Raw genomic sequence first — 24,191 nt, 5'->3', positions numbered from 1 at the left:
TCTAATGTAAATTACAAAAAAAGCCTAATCCATACTCAGTTTCTGCTTTATTCACCAGCACCAGAGACCTGAAGGCTAGGAAAGAGCCCACAGCAAAAGTGTGTATATTGCTTAGAAGACTTGGTTTCCAGTCTGTCTTTAAGTTGGCATTTCACCATTTTCTAATGAAGTGAAAGACTCTTGGAGACTTAGGTGATCTGCATGCCAGGGCCTACCCAAAGAACTTCCTTCAGAGGTGGATGAGCGTATGGGATCACAGCCGTGGTCCGGCAAAGGACGGATCTATGTCCCGATTTGAGCTCCTATTTGAGCATCCCGATCTCTATGCGCGTCTGCCACCACCGCGTCAGGGAGCGGTGGGAGCTGCCTTCCTGGCGCCCGGCACCAGACGCCCTGCGAGGCCGGGCCGCGGTACGGGGTGCAGTTTGGGGTGGGCACGGGGTGCAGCCCCAGATCCAGATCCACTAGGTGGCAGGACACCGAAGGGCTCGGCTTTACTGTCCTGAATCAGGGCGGGTTAAGCCCTGCCTCTACGCATTGTAGGAGGACATGATAGAGTGGGGACAGTTTCTTGGAGTCCTGCCTGTCCCGTGCTTCTTACTGGTTTTGTTATTAATAAAGCAGAATCGGGAAGGATCGGAGGAAAGTCTGAGACACAAAGGAGCGCGGCTCGGTGCCAGGGTAAGAGGGCACTTCTTTGCTATCCGCAGTCTGCGAGGCAGAATCTCCAAGGCAAAGAGAAATTCTTTATGAAAACGCAGTGGGGTGCAGCGAGAAATGGTGAAATACAAATTATCTGCAAAGTTTGCAAAGAGTAACAGCCGGTTAAATTGCAGCACAATCTATAAGTCCATTAAAAAGTACGTTTGCCTCCTTACAGAGCCAGCTCTAGAGGGGAATGGCTGCATGCTTAGGAAAATGAGACCTTTTCCGTCCGTATTTTTGTAAGTTACAGAAGTGAAAGGAAACCGGGGGGTGTAAATACCACAATAAAGCTTTAAATAAAATGAAGTCTGATAGAAAATTAAATTGCAGGGTTTCCCTCCCTCCCCCGTTTCTTGCCATATTTGTTTTAAGCATTCTTCTACTGTGCATTCTGAAAGCTGTGATATTGTGCGTACGGCATGTGTACAACGCTTCAGAGAGCGTTAGTGTTAAATCCAGGTGCTTAGTCTAAACTTCTGGAGGTTACACCTTCAGTTTCCGTTCTTCTCGCTTCAGGTGGCTGCGCCTGCCAGGAAACTTGAGAAAATTGAAGCAAGTGTATCTTAAAGCGGTTACGATCGCGCTCCTGTTCACATTTGTTCTCCCCTGGTCTCAATGTTCGCTCTTTGCTCCAAGTCCCCTGCGCCGCTGCGCGCTCCAGCAGGACCGCGTACAGGTGTAGGGGGCAGCCCGGGAAGGGGTACAGGGGCTTCTGGCTCAGGCCGCGGGTAATCATCAAAGCTAAACCTCGCTAAACGTGGCTTCGGTTCCCACGGGTCTCGCGGGTGTTGCAGGCAGGCGACCGGTGTGCTGGGGCAAGCTCCGCGGCAGGTAGCTGCGCGCTCGGGGGTCTCCGTGCCCCGTGAGGTGGGCCCTACTCGCTGCGCCGTCTCCCCCTTCCTGGAGCGAGAGCAAAAAGCATGTCCGGAGCGGGACAGTTTTTTCCACTGGTCAGGAGAAGGGCTTAGTCTGGGAGGAGGTTGGAGTTCTGGCTGGGATGACTCGTGAAGCGGCCGAAGGGGAGCCGGGGGAGGAGGTGGCGGGCGGGAGCAGCGGGACGCGCCCGATGCGCGGTGCCGGGGGAGGAGGCGGCGTCGTTGAAGTGCGCGGGCTCCAGCCCTCCCGCTTTTGAACCTGGCAAAACAGAGGCGGGGAGAGGAGCAGGCGGTGACATCAGAGCCGGCCGGGCGGATAAGGTGGGAGAGTCGCAGGAGCGGATCGAGTGAGGCGCCAGTGATTAGTGGCTGCCGCCGGTCCGCTGCGCGCTGCAGCTGCGGGCACCATGCAGAGGTCCCCCCTGGAGAAGGCAAACATCTTCTCCAAACTTCTCTTCAGGTGGGAACGCTGGCGCGGAGGGACACGCGGACCCGGGGCAGCGGGCGGGGGCGCGGTGGGAGTCCTCTCCCCACCCTACTCCGTGGAGAAGTGAGAAGCGCTGTGCTCCAGTTAGCTCTGGACAGGTTTGCGGGGAGAGCGGTGTGAGTCTTTCTTGCTGCCACATGATGAGATCTCTCTTTTTTGTTGTTGTTGCTGTTGCTGGGGTTTTTAGTGCCAGGAATGGGCTCTGTCAGTCAGGTGTCATAAACCCTCCTTGGACCCGGACAGATGAATTTATGGCATAATTTGAGCAACCTTTGGTAAATTGCTCAACTAGCCAATCTCTTACTTCACTGTCAACGGTGAGAACACGGCTGGGTGGGGAGGTGTGTGGGGGGAGCAGAGGGGAAATGCTTTCGGAGCAAAGATTCTGTTTGGCTTTTCGGGTGTCCCAGCGTTTGCTAGTGAATGAGTGTAATACAAGATCTTACTGGAAACAGTTTCTTGTAAGCCTTGAAAGTGTTTTCGTGCAACCAAAGTCCCTGGTGCCTTTTCTTTCTCACAAGCTCAAATAAAAGGAGAAGAAGGAACAAATACCAATGCCTGGGCACAACATACTTCATAAAACAATATAGAAGCATGAACATGTTTTACATGACACTGCTAGAAATGACACTGCCCGCTGCAAAGAGCGAGTAGTCTTTCTGACTTTGGCCCACATACCACTGGGTTTGCCAGGGTGCTGGTTCCCCCAGTTTTGTTACTCTAGGGTCTTTCACACAGCAGGGAGGTGAGGGAAGAAATCTTGTGTAAGATGTGAACATGGTTACTGAAATGGGAACACGTGATGTAAAACTGTAACATTGGCATGAGGTCTCTGCCTCAGCAACTAAGGTGTTTTAGCTCACTTTTTAATCCTTTTGGGATAGCTTTCCTTTTCAGCAGGTTGCCTTGGACATTTGTTGAAAGCGTCTTAGGGAAGTGGGTCTATAAGATTGATTCTGTTTGTCTTCCTCTCCCACCTCAGCTCATTTTAGTGGGGAAGGTTCCCAAATGTAATCTGTTCCTAAAGTTTTACAAGCATCCAGGTAAAGGTGAGGATGTCCTTCAGTAGTGCTGCAGTGGGAAAGCTGCTGTACCTGCTCTCAAATACTGTTAGAGCCAGGGACCGTAGATGATATGAGTGTAAGACTTCAACTTTCAATAAAGAAAGCTTCAGTCAGTGCTCTTGTGAACAATAAAATACAAATATGTAGGAAATAAAGCTGCATATTAAATTCATTGCTCAAGCAGCCACTTGTGTCCATTCAATTTCATTTATTTGTAAAGCTTCTGTTGGAGTTGCTCTCTTCTGGAACCTGTGATGCTGAAAGTGTCAAGAAGAAAACCACAATAAGCAAAGCAAATATTCTTCTGATTAGTTAAAGTTCCTGTGGCTGAAACTAGATGCAGTTCATGCTCATTAGGTTATGAACTGATGAGAGCAGAGAAATTTCTTTATAAAACTTTACAGTAACGTTTCATAGCAAAAGTAAGGTGTCACAGTAAACATTGTTTGCTGGGTAAAACCAGCCAATATCTATAAAGTAAATGTTTTTCATATCTTCAAAATGATGTTTCTGTGAATGACAAAGTCTTTGCTTACTCGTGTTTTACCACACACACTGTCAATGTCTTTGCTTAATCACAAATGTACAAAATAATTGACAAAGTCACAAAGGTGAAAGCCACAAGACAATAAAATTCATTACACCTCAACTAGCAGCAAGGATGTCTTTGTTTTTAAAATAATTAAGTAAATAAGCATTTTGAAAACATACTTTCTAGTGATGAAACATGTTACCTTGTTTCAAAATGTATCCCTTCAGTCTTCAAGGACTACATCAATTTCTGTCTCACCAAAAGTAGATCAGGATCAGTGTTGGAGATTGTTGAAAGGTAAGTTATCCCAGAACAAAGATTCCTCAAGGTATGAGAATTCCATAGTGCTTTGAATTATACTATTTGTGATGAGCTTTCCAAAATCAGAAGCACTTGCTACATATCAGTAACGAGACCTGTCCACTCAAGAGGAAACATCCACAAAGTAGTGATTAATGAGTGAGATTGGAACAAGGTTTTCTAAAATGTCAGATTATTCTGGTAGTGTTTTAACACATCACTGGTTTCTAATACTGGTTGTGTTTAGTTAATCCCTCCAGAATATGCCTACGTTTTATTACATACTTCCACGAAAATGTGTGAGACAGAACTCAAGGGCATTATATCTGATATAATTAGTCAGCTGTTTCTTTAAACAAAAAAGAAACAAAACCCAAACAAAAACAACAAAAAAGAGGATGGAATAGTTGCTTCCATGTACAGGTGCAGATTGCTTCAGTGAAGTAACTTTTATAGGAGGCTCCTATGCAATCATGTGTGAAGTACCAATCTGAATATAATGTAATAGCTTGCACTAGCAGAAGTGACACTAAAGCATTAGGTGTTATTACTCAGGAATTTTTGCTGACATGTAATATGATTTTTTAATATTGTATGAGCTGTTTTCAGCATCTTGATACCAGTATCTGTAAACATTGCCAAAGTTTTATTGCTTCATAACATGCCATGTTTGGGATGAAGGGATAGATTTATAAATGTGTTCAAGTCAGAACAGACCTTCTTGCTCATAAGTGGGTAATTTAGACACATTACAGTATTGTTTGTGCATTTTTTCTTAATTTTTTATGCCCCAAACCTAGAAACTGTCATGTGGATACAAGGAATAGTGTTTTAGGGAAAATGTTACGTTTTTGTTGGAATTCCAAGATTAATTATTTTGGTGGGACAAACCCAGGTAATTCCTTGGGATGATCATGATAGAAAGAATCTAGACATTAGAAATCAACTTTCATCCTAAAATCTGAACCATTTTTGTTTAGAAACTGAGTTTTGGTGGGTAAGAAATGAGGCATGAAGGCAAGTGGTTTGAGATCTTCCATTAGGATGACACTTTTAAAACACAAGATACTAGGTGTTTGAGATTTCAGGGTTTCCTTTGCAATTTTATTCCATTTTCCTTGCTCCACTTTCAGATTTGATCCCTTTTGTTTCCAAGCACATGCAAGACATTTGTCTGTGCACTGGAAACTTTTTATTTGTTTAAACGAAATGGAGTTATATGCAGAAGCAGTCAGGTGTTCATATCTTAATTTTATGGTCATTGTGAAGCTTCATTTTTGTCTTTTTAACAGTTACTGAAGTTCTTAGAGCTTTCCAGGGTCAAGGCCATACCTTTTGTAGCAAATAACATCGGAGCACTTTACAAACTCTTAGTTTTTATTGTAGATTAATTGGGATCAGGAAGTATTGTTACAGTTTTATTAAGGCGAGTTAATTATTTTTTTTTTTTTTAAGCTGGGTGCTGGAACACAGAATTGTTGTTCAAGTTTCAGAAACAACTGCAACTTTGAGACAATTATGATTATTTATTTATTAAATATGAATATTTAGATAGCTAAATATAAATTCACAAAAAGGGATCATTGTAGTCCTGTCTCTAACCATTTACTTGTGCTTTGATTCTTGCCAAATGTGACAAGTGTCTTGGCAAGACCAAATAGTTCAGTGCCTGATTCATTATTAGATCCAAATCAGAAATGCAAACTAGGCCAGTTGTTGTGCTGTGCCTTCTCATGGTTGCTGCTTCTTTTTTTTTTTTTTTTCCAAATTAGATAAAAAGTACCTGCCAACTTTTTATACGGCTGTCCAGTGGCTCAAAGAAAAATTTAGCATGCAGAGGATAAATCTTGCATTTGTTTTTCTGGATGTGTGTGTTCTGGGAGGGATGGGAAAAGGAGTTCAATTCTACACTTCATCTCTGATAGGAAATAGGACCAGTGGTGTTACCAGTGTATGGTAATGATGGCAGTTTAATTCTCTATCTCTGGCTCTGCTACTCTTTAAAGCGTAAGAGCAGTAGTCCACTAGGTAAGAAACTCATCTGCAAGTTTTGATATCTGTTCTGAGGACACTTTCTCTGATGTTTGTTAATAGCCTTTGGGGTGGATAACAAAATCCAGGACTTGCGTTTTGAGAGTACCTACCTCATGAGCCACAGTTATGATTGTTCTTTCACTCTTTCCAGCTTAATTCAGTCATAATTGCAAGTTTGAGAGTGCCTTAACCAATACAGTTTCCGGTTGGAAAAGGCATTCTCTTGAAAATTAATTTGAATCCCTTCAAAGAAAGGACATAAAGCCAGACCTGCCCTACACAGTCCCTGCTGTATCCTTGAACTATAAATCATAGGATTGAATACCAAGAGAATTTTCATTCCTGAATAGAGAGGGATTTATGTAATTATTTTCCTGGAGAAGTTTGGGATTTAATGCGTACATTGGTCCTCAAAACTTTCTCTGAAATTGTTCTGTTTTTCTAAAAATCCCAGAAATTGCATAGGAAGCTCAAAGACCTAATTCATGTTTATAAATTTCACTCTAGAGGGCAGATGGCTCAAAAACGTCATATCCAATATATATTTGGAGCATCCTCTATCAGTACTTAGCTCTAGTCTCTTGCTCATCTTTCCTCTCCAAGAAGGGAGCCTCTGTGTATATTGGCAGCTCTGATCTGGTGGAATGATTTGCACAGCGTGATGGTTCAGTTGCTGGGGCAGCTGGCTTAGGCACTTACACAAGGGAAGTTTCTTATAGTTTGTTCTTAAGCCTTTTTATGGGTCTAGTCACTGATTCCAGGTAATTATAAATCCTGGTTGTTAGTGATAACCAAGCACAGATGCAGGCACAGCAAGATTATGGCCCCCTGAGGCTCCCTGGTCATTTGTCTGTTGCCACAAGTGGTCCTTGGAGACCCACTGGTCTGCCATCCCTTCAGACCTGTTCATAAGAGTAAGCTTTCAATATGAGTCAGCCCCTGGAGACTTCAAAGATGTGCATGGAAGTTTTGGATTCCTTTTGAAAAACTGATTTCTAATACTATTTCCAAGGTAAAACATAAAACTTGGAAGTGGAGAAAGGATGTTGAGTCTCCCACTCTGAAATAAATTCAGCCACAGGAATACCTTATTTAATAATAAGGCTAAATTTTGTTCATTGCTCAACCTGATACTGCATCTTTGGACTAATGAGCAGAAACACAAACCCTGCATAGTGCAGTGACCTTCTCTGACTGCTTTGTACCTCTAAAGCACAGTTGCCTGTACCAAGTTGTGTCTGAGTTTCTGAAATATATGTAAATCTTCTTTTCCTCCTGCAGGAGAAAGGCTTTCCATCTTGATATTTAAAATAAAACAATCAAGCATTTGAAAGATTTGCAGACCTTTTTTGTTCTCCATGTTTGGTTTTGGTGGGATAGAAAAAAATCCATCAAAATCCTTGCATTCTTTTTTAATACTGTAGGCAATGACATGGGAAATAGTTTTGCCATCTGAATTAATTGAGGTTTCTAAATGACCTAGCAGAAATTTGAAGTCTTGATAAGGAGCTCTGTTCTGAAGATCTTGGAGTCTAAGTAGATAGCACAAAGGATGAGCTAAAAAGCAATTTCTATTTTAGTTCTGTTGAAAAGAAAGTGAGGTGTACAAGGATTGCGATTTGTCCTAGAAGCATGTGGTCGAGTCAGTAAGAATGTCTGAGAGATCCTGTCCAGAACTTTAATTGCACAAAGCTATTTTGGAATATTGCTATAGCAAATAATTATCACTTTTTTTTTTCTTCATACAAAAGAGTCTCAGTCTCTAAACACGTAAAATTTTTGAATATGCTAGTTTTCAAACTGGTGAGAATGGTATGACTTCTCACAGGAGAGTTCTACAGGAGGCCACTACCTTGGTTATTATTATTTTTTCTTCACCCCCTCCTGCTTGGCAGCATATGTATGTAGGTATTGCAGTTGTGGGGGCAGGATAGTGCAACTTGACATCTGGGTAATAACACACCATATTATGTCCTTTAAGGTCAAATTAAACCGTGGCATATAAGAAGGCTTAAACGATGCATGGTGCAAAATTTTGCAGTGTAAGCTTATAGATGCAATTCAACTGCCTTCCATCACAGGGGCTATGTCTGGGTGAGATGAGCAAGAACTAACAGGTTGTGTTTACATATCAGTCCCTCTCATAAAAGGATCTGCATGAGCATTTTCACAGCAAGTAGCTAAACCAAGGCTGCATTTTCCTGAAGCTCCTAAAATTAGGAGAGTATCAATAGGTTTTTAAGAGATCTCTTAAAATGACATTGTTTTTCCATTGAAACCATAACCCTCCTTCTTTCAGGAGAGGGTTTGATCCTGAAAGGCAGTGCTTAGTGTGGCATACTGCAACACTAATGCCTTGGGCAAGGTTGTGCCTTAGAAGGGAATCCTAAGTCACAGCTGGGAAAGGCGCTTGGCTGCTTTCAGGCATATTCCCACATTTTAATGTTGGTATTGATCTTTTACTAATTTTCTTTTCACCCAACTTTTAAAATAAAATATGTGAACCTTTGTTATATTTGAGTCAATCTGGTATTTCACTTGTTTCACCTTAACCCAGTTTAAGGTTAATCTATAGAATCTGGGATGCCTTTAATTCTCTGGAGGTAACAATTACTAAGAAAACTAAACAAAATTGACCCAACCTTGCTTTGTTCAAAGTCCAAGATCGTTTTGGAAATCAGAAAATGTGAGACATTTTCTCATTAACGTGCAAGAGTTGGACTGAAGAGTAGCAGCATCAAATACCAGGATACAGAGAAGACGGCAAAGAGCAAGTAGAAGGAGAAACATCCCCTAACTCAGGTTTAATTCCATGTTAGTGTAGTGACAATTTACATTTTGATACTTGGTATTTAAATAAAAATCCCCACAGCAATCTTCCCACCCTCAACTTTCTGTTTGAACTGTCCCAAATGCGTTCACCAGTTTGCGAAGCTGCGTGTACCCACTCACATATTGATCACTGGCATTGGAACAAGTAACAGATTTGGAAAGGGCCATTACACTTGATGTGAACTGTATGCTAATTTGTTATGAAGTGTATCTATAATGCATGGTTTAGGTGATGGAGTGCTAAATTGAGTGAAATTTGTTGCTGTCACATTAGTGGTATAACTGGGAGATTTTAAAACTCAGTTCAATCATGAATAGCACAGCTCTGCAGTAGTTTTGCTGATGCAAGCTTTCTGCAACATTCTTTGACTTTTCGAAAGACTAGGAGAATCAAGTCTCTTTCTCTTATTTGTGCTATGGTATATATAACTGAGAAAAAAGTAGAAGTGAAGAAACACCCTGTCCAAGCTTGTCTTTCTGCAGGTGTATGCTGAAACAGCCTTGCAAACCCTCTTGATAGCATATCATCACTGCTATGTTACTTTGATAAATATTTGAGTCATATGTTACACTCGTCTTTGGTATAATACATTAAATGTACAATTTTGTTGATTTTAATGAATTGATTTCCTGCTAAAAATCTGAGTCTTAAAAAACGTTTAGAAGTTAGGTAATAATCTGAACAAGTTTCACTTTGCAAAAGCTGGGCATAAAAAGGCAAACCTTCCCCAATAATTGCTGTGGAGTAATCCTAATTAAGATTCACTATTGAAATCCTGGGGTTTCAGCAGAACATTGATTATTCTTGAAATGGTGCTGCTCACAGCTAGGAGCAGAATCAATGGTATTGTGGCTAAATATTTTTTCCATATCAAATTACAGCCCATGGGGAAGAATTGTTTATTAGCAAAGAAATTGAAATCTTAATTTCTGTGATCTGGGTTAAAACAACAAAAGCAGAAATTAGTAAGGACTGCATTTACCTGGCATTGTTGAAGCTCTGCAATAATTATGGGTAAATATTAAACTGAAAGGGGTTTTGTTTGTTTGTTTGTTTGTTTTGTAAGGGCAAAATACTGAGGTTTTAATGTAGTTTTCTGAATGTGTAATGTGTTATTTTAGAAGGTTACCCTCTGAAACAAAATAACTTCAACTCTGCTCTGTTGAGGGTAACCAAGCTGCAGGAATTCGGCTGTGGTGCGCGGCAGTTGAGCTCTGTGGGCATGCTGACTTGTCCCATCAGTTAGAAAGAATCATGCAGAGCTAGGCTCACCCTTTACAGCTACATTGCAGAACGCTCAGAGAAGAGAGCTTGTGGTGCAGACACTCTTCTAGAGAAAGTTTCGAGTGTGATAATGTGGCCACCTCCAAGATAAAATACACAACAATTTACAAGTTGTTCTTCCACCAGAGTGATTGGTAACTTTTGGGAGAGGATGGGAGTGCAGAGCCTCTGACAGAATCTGGTCTGGTTTGACCCTTTGGGAATGTCTAATATGTATGTGGTACCTCAGTCTTTTCCTGCAGTCAATAGGACTTCATGGCTTTACAAACACCCTGTAAAACTTAGGCTCCAAAGCTTCACAATCATGAATTGATTATATGCTCTGCCCTCCTCCTGCCTTTAACTGTTAAACCAAGGGGTAAGAGGACTTTTTTTTCTCTGTCTGCCTTAAAATTTAGGTCCTGTTCCTTAGAAGATTCAAGCATTGCACCTAACTATATTGCATAGAAGTGTTGGTACTTTGTAAGAGAAGAAAGTGAAGCCATCGTCATTTTTTCACTGCTCAGTAGATAGTGCTGTGCACAGGACACCTGTTGGGATGGTACCTGCCTGATCAGGGACCCCTGCAGGAGAGCTGCTTTGCCTTGCAGGTCTTGGGTAGTCCTGCCCTGCTGCTCTGTCACTGTCCCCACACCCTGTGCTTCTTGACCTGAAGGGCCTGATGGAGCTGGGGAATCCCTGTGTCTGGTAGGAAGATCTGGGCAGTTGGCTTAGCAACACGAAGGCTCCTTCTGTCTTCAGTGATATGCAAAGCAGCCTTAATGGAGACTGAAATCCTATTGACAAGTTAACAGTCTGTGTTAATACTCTCTGGAAAGCGAAAGACATCTGACCTTTCAGTACAATTCGCTTGAGTGGAATGAAACTGAACAGGTTGGAGAAAGAAATAGCTGTAGTAGGAAATCTATTATATATTGCTGAAGTGAATGACAAAAAAATCCACCAAAAGAGAAGTTGAACAGTATATTATGTATATGATATTTACATGTCAATTTTGTAAGGTATTTTTTTGCTACAGGCAATCAATAATAGAAGTGGAACTTGTTTTCCTTCTTTTCCTCTTTCCTACTGTACACCCTTGAAACTTGTCCCCTGCTGGGTTCCACGTGTGTGTACCCATAATAACATTCCTAGTTAGTGAAAAAACTGACAGCACTACAGGTTTCTCTTTGAAAGAGTTCATTAACTGCCAGTCAGTAATCCGGTGGCATTTGCTAGCGTAATGCTGTAAAGCCAATCTGTTTCCCTTCCTTCTTGCTCTCTTCCTTTCAAAAGAATTTTCTTGTTCTCAGCAACCACAAGTGAAAATTGAGACGTAACACTGGCAAACCATTTCTATTACACCAAAAAACAGAACAGCCATATTCGCTGACAAACTCTGACAGAGCTGTGTTACCTGGTGATAAAGGAACATTGATAAATACAGATTATATTGCCAGATAAACCAAATGTATAGGCATTTTGCATTACAGAAATTAGTGATAAACTGGTTGCTATTGGACTCTGGCAAAAGCTGGAGTTTAGGAGGTATTTATGTATTCTAGGTCTAAGATACTGCTTTTAATAAAATATATACTGTCTCTCACATTTCTTGACAGCACAATCCAAGCAGCAGCTAAAAAAACTGCCTTGAGACAAACAGCATGTGACAGGCCAACTCTTCCCATGATTACCACTCCAACCTGAAGCCACTTGGCACAGCTTGCAAATTGGCTAGATTTAGTTGGGGTGGGACTTCCAAGCAAGGCCAGGGCAGCTGGGAGATTAACGTCTCTGTGCAAGCCCTGCCAGCAGCCTGCAGTAGGAACCTGGCTGTGGACTAGGAGGACCCTGGGGAAAGGTGCCAGCACTGCTCCTTTAGATGGCTGGAAGATTTAATCTGCCATAATTGCAGCTACCACAAAAAGCAGACAGATGAGGACAAGGACTGCATGAAGTCTGTATCAAACTTATTGATTTGGGAGAGTAGGATGGTTTACGGACCATGTAATTTAGGTATCACTGATAAGTGCACCCAGAACAAGAGGAGTACAGTAGATCTGCTAAGCATTCTGCTTTCCTCAAATGATAAAACAGCCACTTCACTTGCTTTTTAAATGTAGTCATATTCTGTTACTTCAGGCAGTGGCAAAATGCCAGAGTAGGTGCTAATCAAAAGTATAAATAAAATCAAATGTGTGCAGGGAAACAGTGCAATGAAAAATGTTTTCCCCAAACATACAAAGTCTGAAACTGTAAAGCATTTCTCTTTTGTCAAGACAAGTTAAGAATTGCTTATTGCAGTCTCCAAGCGTTAAGGGGCTCAGATATCTTATGACTTGTTGGACTTGATCATCTTGAAGGTCTTTTCCAACCTGGTAAATTCTGTGATTCTGTGACTTAGAATGGAAGAGTGGGTAGTGGGAATGAAAGAGGTTCCCTAGGAAGTACTCTTACTTGCATTAGCTGCAGTAGTGGTTTAAGTGACCTGTAATTTACATTCATTTTATCATTGTCAATATATCTGTGTATATAGAACTTTCAGTGGAGCCAGTCCATGAGTGGTTCTGTTCCCAAAGGACAAGAATTAGCCATTTCTCCAACTTTATATGGCACTGAGTCTGCTAGCAACAGATGGAGTACATCTGTCTCAAAGGGGGAGAAAGATCCTGGCACATGAGTTGGCAGGGCTTGTTGAAAGGGCTTTAAACTAGGCTTGAAGGGGGAGTGCGTTAAAAACACGTGCACTAGAGAGAAGCCTAAGGACAACCTTCAGTCTGCCATTTCACTTGAGGTGGGAGACGATGACAATATCAAAATTGTCTGTGGCAAGTGACATGATGATACATCAGGGTTGGAAGGATGGGGTGAGAGTAAGGGCCTCCAAACTGTTGCACTGAAGCACACTGTGTAGCAAGGTCTTACCGAGCTGAACCAAGGGCCTCTGAGGTAATAGGAGACAGGAGGGTAGGTGCCACAAAGTGCCTTGGGGAAACAGTGAAGGTGACATGGCCAGCACCACCTAAGAAGGTGACATGGCCAGGAGCCCAGCTGAAGCGCCATTACACCAATGCACGCCACATGGGCAACAAACAGGAGGAGTTGGAAGCTGTCCTCCTACAGGAGAGCTACAACATGGTGGCAATTACAGATACTCGATGGGATGAATCCTGCAACTGGAGTGTAGCTATTGATGGCTTGGTGGGATGAATCCTACAGCTGGAGTGTAGCTATCAATAGCTACAAGCTGCTCAGAAGGAACAGGGGAGGAAGAAGGGGTGGAGGTGTGGCCCTCTATGTAAATAAGTGGATAGAGTGCAAAGAGTTGTTATTAAAGAATAGCCATGAGCAGGTTGAAAGCTTCTGTGCTGGCATTAGGGATAGGGACAACAAGGGGAGCCTTGTGGTAGGAGTCTACTATAGGCTGCCTGACCAAGCAGAGCCTATCGATGAATCCTCCTTACTCCAGCTTGAGGAGGCATCACAGTCACAGGCTCTTGAACTGCTGGGAGGTTTTAACCACCCTGATATCTGTTGGAAAAGCAGCACGGCTAGCTGCAGGCAATCCAGGAGGCTCCTGGAGGGCTGTGGTAGTTTTAGTTTCAACCCTCTACAAGTGCCTAGAAGATAATTTCTTAAGACAAGAAATTAACATACACGAGGAGATGCATTGTTGGACCTATTAGTCACAAATGCCAGTGAAGTCATCAAGGATGTCAAAGTTGAAGACAGCCTGGGATGCAGTGATCATGCACCAGTGCAGTTCACTGTTTTGTGGAGTATGAAGCCCATAGGAAACGCAGTTTGGACTCTAAGTTTTAGGAAAGCAAACTTCCAGCTTTTCAGGAAGTAGTAAATAGGACCCCATGGGAAACAGCCCTCAGGGACAAGGGAGCAGAAGAGAGCTGGTAGATCTTTAAGGATGCTCTCTATAGAGCACAAAAGATCTCAATCCCCACATGTAAGAAATTGGACAAGGAGGGCAAGAGACCACCATGGTTGAGTTTGACCTGCTGGTCAAACCAAAGAGCAAGTTGGAGCTACACAGGAAATGGAAGGAAGGACAGGCATCCTGGGAAAAGTATAAGGACGTTGCCTAGCTGTGTAGGGATGAGATCAGGAAGGCCAAGGCACAGCTGGAACTGAACTTGGCAAGGGATGTAAAGAAAAACAAGAAAGGCTTCTACAGGTACATTAACCAGAAAAGGAAGGTTAAAGAAGGTGTCCCACGCCTGATGAGCAACAGTGGGGAACTTGTATCAATGAACAAGGAGAAGGCTGGATGGTTGCATCCAGAAGGTAATGCTCAGTGGCTTGAAGTCCAGATGGAGAGCAGTGACAAGCAGTGTCCCTCAGGGGTCTGTACTGGGACCTATACTGTTTAACATTTATATCAATGACATAGTGAGATTGAGCGCACCATCAGCAAGTCTGCAGATGTCACCAAGCTGAGTGGTGCTGTCGATACACCAGAGGGATGGGATGTCATCCAGAGGGACCTGGACAAGCTGGAGAGGTGGGCCCAGGTGAACCTCATGAACTTCAACAAGAGCAAGTGCAAGGTTCTGCACTTGGGCCGGAACAATCCTCACTGTCAATACAGACTGGGGAATGAGATGATAGAAAGCAGCCCTGTGGAGAAGGATTTGGGGGTGCTGCTGGATGAGAAGCTGGACATGAGCAGACAGTGTGAACTTGCAGCCCAGAAGGCAAATCACATCCTGGGCTGCATCAAAAGATGCATTGTCAGCAGATTGCTCTGGTGAGATCTCACCTGAAGTACTGCATCCAGGTCTGGAGCGCTCAATATAGGAAGGATGTGGACCTAATAGTGACCTTCCCATACCTGAGGGGGGCCTACAGGAAGGATGAGGAGAGACTGTTTACAAGGGCCTGTGGTCACAGGATGAGGGCCAATGGCTTCAAACTAGAGAAGGGTTGATTTAGATTGGATATCAGGAAGAGGTTCTTCACTATGAGGGTGGTGGAACACTGGAACAGGTTGCCCAGGGAAGTGGTTGAGATCCCTTCCCTGGAGATATTCAAGGTAAGACCCGACGAGGCCCTGGGCAGCCTGGTCCAGTTGGGGATGTCCCTGCTGACTGCGGGGAGGTCAGACTGGATGACCTTTGGAGGTCCCTTCTGGCCTGGACCATTCTATGGTTCTATGTGCACAAAGACAATAGCAACTGGTCCTTCCTGCCATCAGGAGCTGGCAAAATACAAATCAATACCTGATTTACCATTTGCAGTGACCAAGAAAGACTTTCACATTATCTATCATTTCACATTATCTAAATTAAAAAGTTTTATTCTAATCCATTTTTCATATCCCTGAAAACACTGCTCCCCCATTTCCAGTTGAAGTAACGTTTATGGATGTTTTACTAATCACTCTCCAAAGTGGACTCTCCCAGATGCCTTGCTGTCAAATACCATGCATCATGTGTTATTTCTCAGTTGTCAAAAGCTGATCTAAAGCCCATATGATTGATCTGAAACCATGGTACCATTGCAGAAATTTTCACAATTATTCTTTTAATGTCGTGTTTGTCAATACAGTTTTGTGAGTATAAGGCAGAGCTGCACTGTATTGTGTTACATTGTGTGACAATGCAACTCCAGAATTAACATCAGAAACTGTTGGGGGTTTTCATTCTTTTTTCTCTTCTACTTAGATGGACAAAGCCAATTTTGAGAAAGGGTTACAGACGACGGTTGGAGCTGTCAGATATTTATCAAATCCCTTCTGCAGACTCTGCTGATAATCTTTCCGAAAAACTAGAAAGGTATGGGAAATTCATGAAATAATTTTGCAGGTACCACTTTGCAATTTTCATTAAAAAGCTGTTGGATTAAATGTTTAAACAGCATAGGGTGCAAACCCATTGCCTGGTTCGAGTGTGTCCTCATTCAGTTGTCCTTTGGAGCTAACTGGGATCCCTGGTGCAAGCGTATCACCCAGATGATAAAAATTACTGTATACAGTTACATGGGACATCTGCCCATTGACTAGGGCAGGCTAGACTCAACAATTTTAATGTGAATTCCCTATTCTGCTGGTTTTTCTTCCCAAAATATCCTTGTAAAACCTTGGTTTTGTTTTGGTTTTCCTTCACTAAATAACATACTTAATTTCTTTTGATACCACTATTGAAAGATTGTTTCTGCAGAAATCATTCCCTGACTTACCTCATTTAGGCTTCCTCTTGTATCTACCCTGTTTCAATGGGTCCTAATTCAGAAATGGTGCTGCACTTGGGACTAACTCTTACAGATACAAGTGCCTAAACCCAGTACCTCTCTTCACTCCTCTGATGTAGCCTTCCCTGGTGCGCTTGGGCAGCTCAGGTCTGCACTTTTGTGCCAATCCAATTAAATTTAATTGCAGTGTGACACATGTAATCAAAACTGGAGAAAACTATTGAGAATTTTGTAATGCTTAATGCATTTTGATAGTTTATAAATGGAGTATCCTGCCTATTTAGTTGTTGAAAAATGGAGAGAAAAAACCAGAAAATTCTTAGGAGTGCTTTAATCTGTGAACTGAATTTTGATTACACACATACTTTATATATATATTATTGTTTCTGATCAGCAATTTATTATCCAATAGAAAATTATTGTCCCAGCAACACAGGTTAAAGAAAGAAAAGCAGTACAAAACTGACATTTTTGGTGCTTTGTTGGTTTTTCTTTTTTTGCAGATTGGAAGAGCTCCAAAACATTTATTTGCCTATTATTTGTGCTTTGGTCTTAACTACAGCAGGTTTCTTTAAAACATACAATGTGACCTTTTCATGAATCAATTCCCTGTGGGGTGATGTATGGCTGAGTATTTAAAACAGCCAAATATGTGGCTGAACTAGGTTTGAACTTCTATTGAAATATCAAGTCAGGCCAGGTCTTTGGGGTCTCTGCAAAGCTTTCTTTCATTAGTCATTTTAGCTAAATCTCCTCGGATATACTTGAGTGAATTGAAGTATGTCAGAGCCATAGACCCATACATTTGCTCATGCAACTTAATGGTCTTGTTTTTTTGGTTCCTTTTCAGAGAGTGGGACAGAGAGCTGGCAACTTCAAAGAAAAAACCCAAACTTATTAATGCTCTCCGTCGATGCTTTTTCTGGAAATTTATGTTTTATGGAATAATGTTATATTTAGCGGTAAGATTTTTTTTCTTTCCTACAAACTTTCAGTGTTCCATAAATAGATACAAGTGTTAGAGATTAATAAATTAATACAGAATACTGTGACTAGTTAAAGATTTTGCTCTGTGTATTCCTTGTAATGACAAATACAGAAAGATACTTAGTGACTTTCATTAAGAAAGTTTTTTTCTGACAGTGTTTTAAAGATATTAAAACATTAATATTAATATATGTTAACATTTTGAAATATACATAGTGCTAGGTGCTGGCATATACTTCTTTTAAGTGCAGGTGGAGCACCTGAAGTTTTGCATCACTGCTGAAAGAAAGTATTATCTCATGTTGCATTTTTTCCCAGAAGTTTCTAAAGAATTTTCTGCCTTTACATTAAAACAAATGACAGTGTGATTTCACACAATTTGGTCAGGGTTGTCAAAGTGACTATCAGCCAGCTTCATAGTTAATTGCTTTATTCAGGCTTATGTATGCAGTAAACAAGTTATTTTCATTACTGATAACAATTCTACATAAATAACTATGTGAAGAGTACTTGGATCTTGTTGCTGTTACTGCTACAAAGTTTACGATCAGAAACTTGTTGTGAAATTCTGACCTGATTACGTTTTTCATGTTTCCAACATGTTTGTTAAGATTATTCTGATTTACCAAGTGCCACCTACTCGACAATCCTATCACTGAGTTTAGGAGCTGTGATAATAGTTTATTAATGGTGTCTCACTAGGTGTGTTGAATAGCCCAACTGTAACTCTAAAAATTACTGTCAAAAAATATGCACATTAAATATTCATGTTATTTTCAAGTATCTGCAGTTCAGTAGTAAAAGTGAGATGATACACTCCATGCTTCTTTGTTCAAAATGCTGTGGTATCAGAAGCTGCAGTTATAATAGCCTGAATGGGCCAAAGTGGTCACATGTACTCAGATAGTCACTATATTCAAATTTGAGACGGATCTCTAGGCCAGATCTTTATATTCAGAAAACTGATTCAAAAAAGGAATTAATTCCACTGGCATTAATATTGAATGTGGTCTAAATTTAGCTATACTTTCAAGATCCATGGATTAGGCAGAAGAGTATATGGGAACATCTCTCTTATGAGGAAAGGCTGAGGGAGCTTGGAGGAGACTGAGGGATGACCTCAATAACATTTATAAATACGTGAAGAGCGAGTGTCACTTTGTCACTCTGAGGGTGACAGAGCACTAGAACAGGCTGCCCAGAGAGGTTGTGGAGTCTCCTTCTGCGGAGACATTCAAAACCTGCCTGCATGCATTCCTGTGGGACCTACTCTAGGTGATCCTGCTCTGGCAGGGGGATTGAACTGGATGATCTTTCAAGGTCCTTTCCAACCCCTAACATTCTGTGATCCTGTATAATTTTTGGAAAAGTAGCTCACAAATGTCTTTGAAATTTGCATTGCTTGCTATAAACCCGAATTTCTCTTTCTCCCCTGGCTTTCTATTAAATGTTCCAAAGAACTATTCCAAGAGAACTGCAGAATTCTAGAAACGCAAACCTTCGTGCCCATTTGAGTGGCCTGTCTCTCAGTCAAAAAGAGGAGAGTAGTGTGGAGAGCTGCCATCCTGTCTATGAACTACAGAGGAGTCAGTAGTAAGAAGGGAAGTGTCAAGCTAGGTAGATCTTCTAGAAGGTAGATGAAGAAAGATGATGTACTCTATGGCATCTGTGACAGAAGTATGTTAAGTGAAACCACACCAACACCTATATGCTCAAGTTGTAATAATTTTGTAGAGAACACTTTTAAAACATAGATAAATACCTCCTGAAAACTAAAACACAAGTTCTTAACTACATGAAGACTTTTCAGCATTCTAGGGAACTTTTCAAGAGTGGAAAGTTTTAATGCATCAGGCAGCATTTTAGGTCAAGGAGCGTTTTCCAGGTTAAGCATCAGGTCTGGCAGGAGGCAATGTGTCTAGAATGGAAGTTGGTGAATCAATCAATTTTTTTGTCCTTGTTTAAGTAGGACAGTTAACCATCTATGACAGGGCTTATTCTCTACTGATGAAGGAACTGTGTATTAATCCTTCTTTAAGCTCTTTCACCTTGTTTGGCAACTTCTCTGTGATGAAACCCTTTCTTCAGGGACTCCTAGCCAATTCTTTATTTTATTTACTCCTGCAATCTCATTACTGCCTTTAATTTTTAAACTTTTTCCCTCACCAAGCATGAAACTACTTATTCATGTCAGTTTCGTATTTTAAATAAACCCAGCAGTTCCACAAATGTAGCAGTACAGCAGATGTTCCTGCAGCATCTGCCAGATGAAACTTCCTGTTAAAAGTTAAGCAGTGTCTGAGGGTTTTTATGGGCAATTTTGAGGGTAATTTCCTTTCCGAGAGCACAGGCAAGTGAAGTGCATGTGAGCATGCATGTGTGGGGACTGTGCAGGGTTGATTTCTCTGTGTGGACTTTTCCAATGACATAGGACTTTAGGCCAGGTGAGGATAGATCAGGACTGCAGGATTTTTGAGTCATAGTCTTTGTTTTCTTTTGTTGGTTTATTTAAGAAATGTCAGATGTGCAATTCAGTATGTAGTAAAAATCTGCACCTTTCGCAATGAACATGGAAAGATTAGATCTTAATTTAAGATCTGTTATCATAAGTCTTCATACTATTGAAAGCTATAAGAGGAAAAGCTTGCTGTTAAAGCTGCTGGTGTTCTTTTCAGGCTCTGCTCACGGAAATTAATGGGAGCTTTGCCATTAAATTGAGTGGGGACAGGATGTTATGCCGTACTGGCATAGGTGCAACCAGGTTGTGTGTTCTTTTGAACTTCACTTTCCTTTTGACTCTTCTCTTGTCTAATCCCTGAGCTGTTCTCATGGCACCTTTCTTGGAATGTGGTTTCAACTCTGCTGACATCCCTGCTGTTTGTGTAGTTGTTGTTGCAACTGGCATCACAGCTTTGCTCTCATTAGGTCTAGTGGCTTCTCTATCTCCCCCTTTTGCCTCACACACCGTAGGTAATGATGTTATTGCAGGGTGGACACTTGTGCTGTGGCCCCCTAGAGTACTACAGTTCTTCCTCATAAACAGTGTTGTCTTAGGCACGTTGAGTTGCTGCATTTAATGTATCTGCTCCCCTGCTGTTTGAAACAGCTTCCACGCTTGCCTCATCAGCAGATGCAGAAAAGGTGGTATTGGCAGTGAAACAAAAATCTTGCTTTTTAGCGTAATACCAGCTAAAAAATTGTGTTCTTTGTAGTGAGGATCAGTTTTATTCTACTTAAAATTTTCTTTTACATTCATCCCATGAAATGTATATTTCCACTAAGGCACAGCAGCTGCTAACACTAACTTAGAAATGGTTTTACTATCATATCCCGAAGGACTCTAATGAGGATTTCCTGAAGTTCTTGCATATAGGTCATGGGTGTGAGTGAGGAGGCAGGGAAGGATATGAAAGTCCTGAAGCACTTCTTGGGCATATGCCAAAGCAGAGATGTGCGTTATTGTCTTTAAACACAGAGTGATTGAGCATATGGGGGATACACACAATGTAAAAGTTCTTATTGCATAAGAATAGTCATACCAGCTAGGATTAGCACAATATCCTTTGTCATGCTCTCATTTCTCTTCAGATCTTTGCTCTTTTAATTAAAATTTCTATGAGGGGGACATTTCTGAGTTTCTCAACGGCCTATGATGGATGCAGAGGGAAGAGGGACAGGAGAAGGAAAATCGTAAATCTTGAAAACTGTGTTTTCTGTCAGATGCATAAATCCCATCCTTTTTTTTAGGCAGGTCATTCTAATCAGTTTATTTATCCATATTTATATCAGCAGGTAAATTTGAGGTTACAAGAGAAAAAATGAAAAATGGGTAGTTCTGCTTTCATTCGTATATAGATTTGTATCTTGAGAAAGCAAGCTGATAAACCTTCACTCCAAACTAGTGGCGTTTTATGCCCCACGAGATAGAAAATGATTTGGCTTATAGCCAGCCATTATTCTACCCTTAGTCTGTAATCACCCTTTTTTCGCCCAGGGAGATAGGCATGTGTGCAATACTTTTATAGTCACAACAAACACAGCAGCAGTACGTGGCGTTTTCACTGGAATAAGAGTAAATACAGAAAAAAGGATCTTGGTATTTTCAGCCTATATATGACAGCTTATCTTGGAATCTCTGAGAGTATGAAAGCACTACATTGTCCTTGAGAGGTGACTGTTTGGTATTTTGTGAGTTTTGGGGAGTTTCGGTTTGCTGCTTCGGGATGCATATGGTCTAAGCACAGCTGACTTGGGTCATGTGTGTTTTAATAAACACCCCTCCCTTTGCCTGCTAATAACACTGAAGTCTTTGTCAAAGCTGGCTCCAGATTTACAGCATTTGTGTTGAAGCAGAGTGGTGTTTAATTTGGGAACTCTGGTGCGTAGCACAGGTGTCCCATTCAAGATGTAAAATTTCATCTCTTTTGTGGAAAAAGCTCCACCAACAGTGAAATTTAAAAGGAATTACAGTACAGGTTGTAGAAGTACTTGGGATTGGTTTTTGTGTAAGAAACTAAAAGGAACCCAAAGAAGGGAAAAAAAAATAAAGGAGATTTCCCCCAACCTATTTATTATTGTAAAATATTAATTACAGATGAACTTCACTAGTTCACTTCTGTCTGAGTCTCTGTATGGTGGTCTGTATGGTTTGTGGCCAAAAGGCTATACTATATGGCAGAATTTAACACACGTACAAAAAATAATTCTACAGTTTCTTGCTATTTTTGCAGTATCAAATGCTTTCTGCTGAGAACAGAAAGAAGAGTGGGACAGCACTAGATATTTTTACACTCAGTATAGCAATGAAGCACATACATACTTCATACCTTTCAGATGCTCATGCAGAAGATGAAGCAAATCATTAGACCTCAGCACATTTTTTTTTCTTGCATTTCTTGAGGAAGGAATAGGGAAGGAAAAAGTTAGCAAGAAGCTGTAAAATAATGAGGTTATGGAAAAGTATGAGAACGATGGGATTGTGACGGTAAATGGAAGGCAAAGGTGAGATAACACTAGGAAGGTTTAATCACAACAGAAAAGGAGGCTAAGGCTGAATGTAACAGCAGGCGAAGGTACAGTCAGGACTATAGCAGATCATTTGGATGGCTTGCAGTTTAGCAGCCTGATACCACCTCTCTTTCCTCACCTACTTTGGTTTTCTACCATGTTGCTCATCCTGGGACGGGAAGGACTGGGGCTGCCAATGCAGGAGGCACCGGTTTGGTTTCTCTCTGGGAGCTTTATTAAATCTGCCTCACCTACCATTTAAGCCCTCTCATCCTGCTTTTGTTACTACCTTGGATGCAATGTCTAGAACTGTTGAATAGGATGATCCAAACTGTTTATATTTTATGCTATTGCTGTTTCCACTTTATATCTCAGCTATATCCTTACTGTGTTCTGTTGGTGATCATTTCAGGAGCAATGAGTCTTCCTGTAAGTCCAGTAAAGTGTAGTGAGAACTGTTCCTTAGGGGCCAAAACAGAGATCCTACCTGCTACACTGGATTCAGTTATATGATGTAGCTAATCCATTACAACTCCAAAAAGTAAATGTGTAAGATAATTTCAGTTGTCACTTTCATAGGAAATGATCGAACAAAATTTGCAAACTAGATTTGTTGTAGCAGAGTTGCAGAAGGACCACAGAGTAAGACAGAAGTGAGTTGTTGGTTCTCCTGTGCAATTACTGCGACTTTCTTTAGTTTGCATAACAAACAGACCTGGCTCCTTCATTTAAGATATAAAACTTGGTAAGACTTGAAATTAAAATTTTAACCTTCTTGAAAAAATCAATTAATTGCTGACCAAAATTATTTTTCTTGTTTTCATCTGCAGGAAGTAACAAAATCTGTGCAACCACTTCTGCTAGGAAGAATAATAGCTTCCTATGATCCAGACAACTCTGATGAAAGATCCATAGCCTACTACCTGGGCATTGGCTTGTGCCTTCTCTTTCTTGTGAGAACACTGCTCATACATCCTGCTATATTTGGTCTTCATCATATAGGAATGCAAATGAGGATAGCTATGTTTAGCTTGATTTATAAGAAGGTAATTGTTTAATTTACTCTCAAAGCCAAACCTCTGTCTGTAGCCTACGTAACTTTTAGGCCAATTTGTTGAAAGACTGATAGATTTGTTAGTCAAGGTATGCAAAGTACACAAAAGAATAATGTGGCTAACATCAGTTTTTGACAGCTCTCTCTCTTTCCTAAGTCCTAAGTATTAAATACTTGTCTACAGCTGGTTTGATTGAAGTCAGCCTCTGTACTTACTAGATTTGTGGTGAAATGGCTTAATTGTTCTCTGCTCCTGTTGTGCACTTGTATTTCGAATAAAGAAGAGCACATGCTGGTGGCCAAAGAACATTTTCCAAAGGGGATTAGAAGTAAAGATTTAAACAATGCCTATTACATAGAAGGATTTGAACAATACTGTGTGATATCTCTGATGAAGAGATCAACAGACACTGATCCATCACATGTTCACAAATCCAAAGATTAAAAAAGGTATTTGGTTTTACCAATACCAAAGCAGCTAGTTTAAACAAACATGTTAGTTACTCTAGTTAACAGCTCACTGTGCAAACATTTTTCAAATGTATTTGTCAAGACAGCCACAGTAGGAGACATTTTGAGGATGCAGAGCAGCACACAGCGTGTGTGCCTAATTAAAACTTAGATTTGCATATATATCTATATACATAAAATATTCAACAGAAAGCAAGGACTAAGTCAATAAATCAATATTTGTAAAGCAGTTTAATGACTATATTAAATTCAAGTGACATAAATAACAAGTTTAATGAGACTTCCTTTACAGCATAAACAGATAAGTGAATTGTTATTTATGCTACTGTACCATTGCTTATTATTTTTATCTGTATTTATTCTGGTTTATGGGGA

The 24,191-nt window shown here is 41.0% G+C and overlaps 1 protein-coding gene across 1 annotated transcript in view; it reads left to right on the top strand.

Annotated features, from left to right (window-relative positions):
• The first annotated feature begins 1,987 nt into the window (after window positions 1-1,987).
• The window catches only part of CFTR (CF transmembrane conductance regulator), an 80,907-nt gene continuing 58,703 nt past the window's right edge, over window positions 1,988-24,191 (top strand). The window contains exons 1-4 of the mRNA XM_054399706.1: window positions 1,988-2,040; window positions 15,772-15,882; window positions 17,148-17,259; window positions 23,122-23,337. Coding sequence (XP_054255681.1) covers window positions 1,988-2,040; window positions 15,772-15,882; window positions 17,148-17,259; window positions 23,122-23,337 — 492 coding nt within the window. The remainder of the gene's footprint in view (window positions 2,041-15,771; window positions 15,883-17,147; window positions 17,260-23,121; window positions 23,338-24,191) is intronic.

The sequence above is a fragment of the Indicator indicator genome, chromosome 3 (assembly GCF_027791375.1).
Source record: "Indicator indicator isolate 239-I01 chromosome 3, UM_Iind_1.1, whole genome shotgun sequence".
Classification (NCBI taxonomy): domain Eukaryota; kingdom Metazoa; phylum Chordata; class Aves; order Piciformes; family Indicatoridae; genus Indicator; species Indicator indicator.
This window is presented reverse-complemented; position numbering and strand designations above follow the sequence as displayed.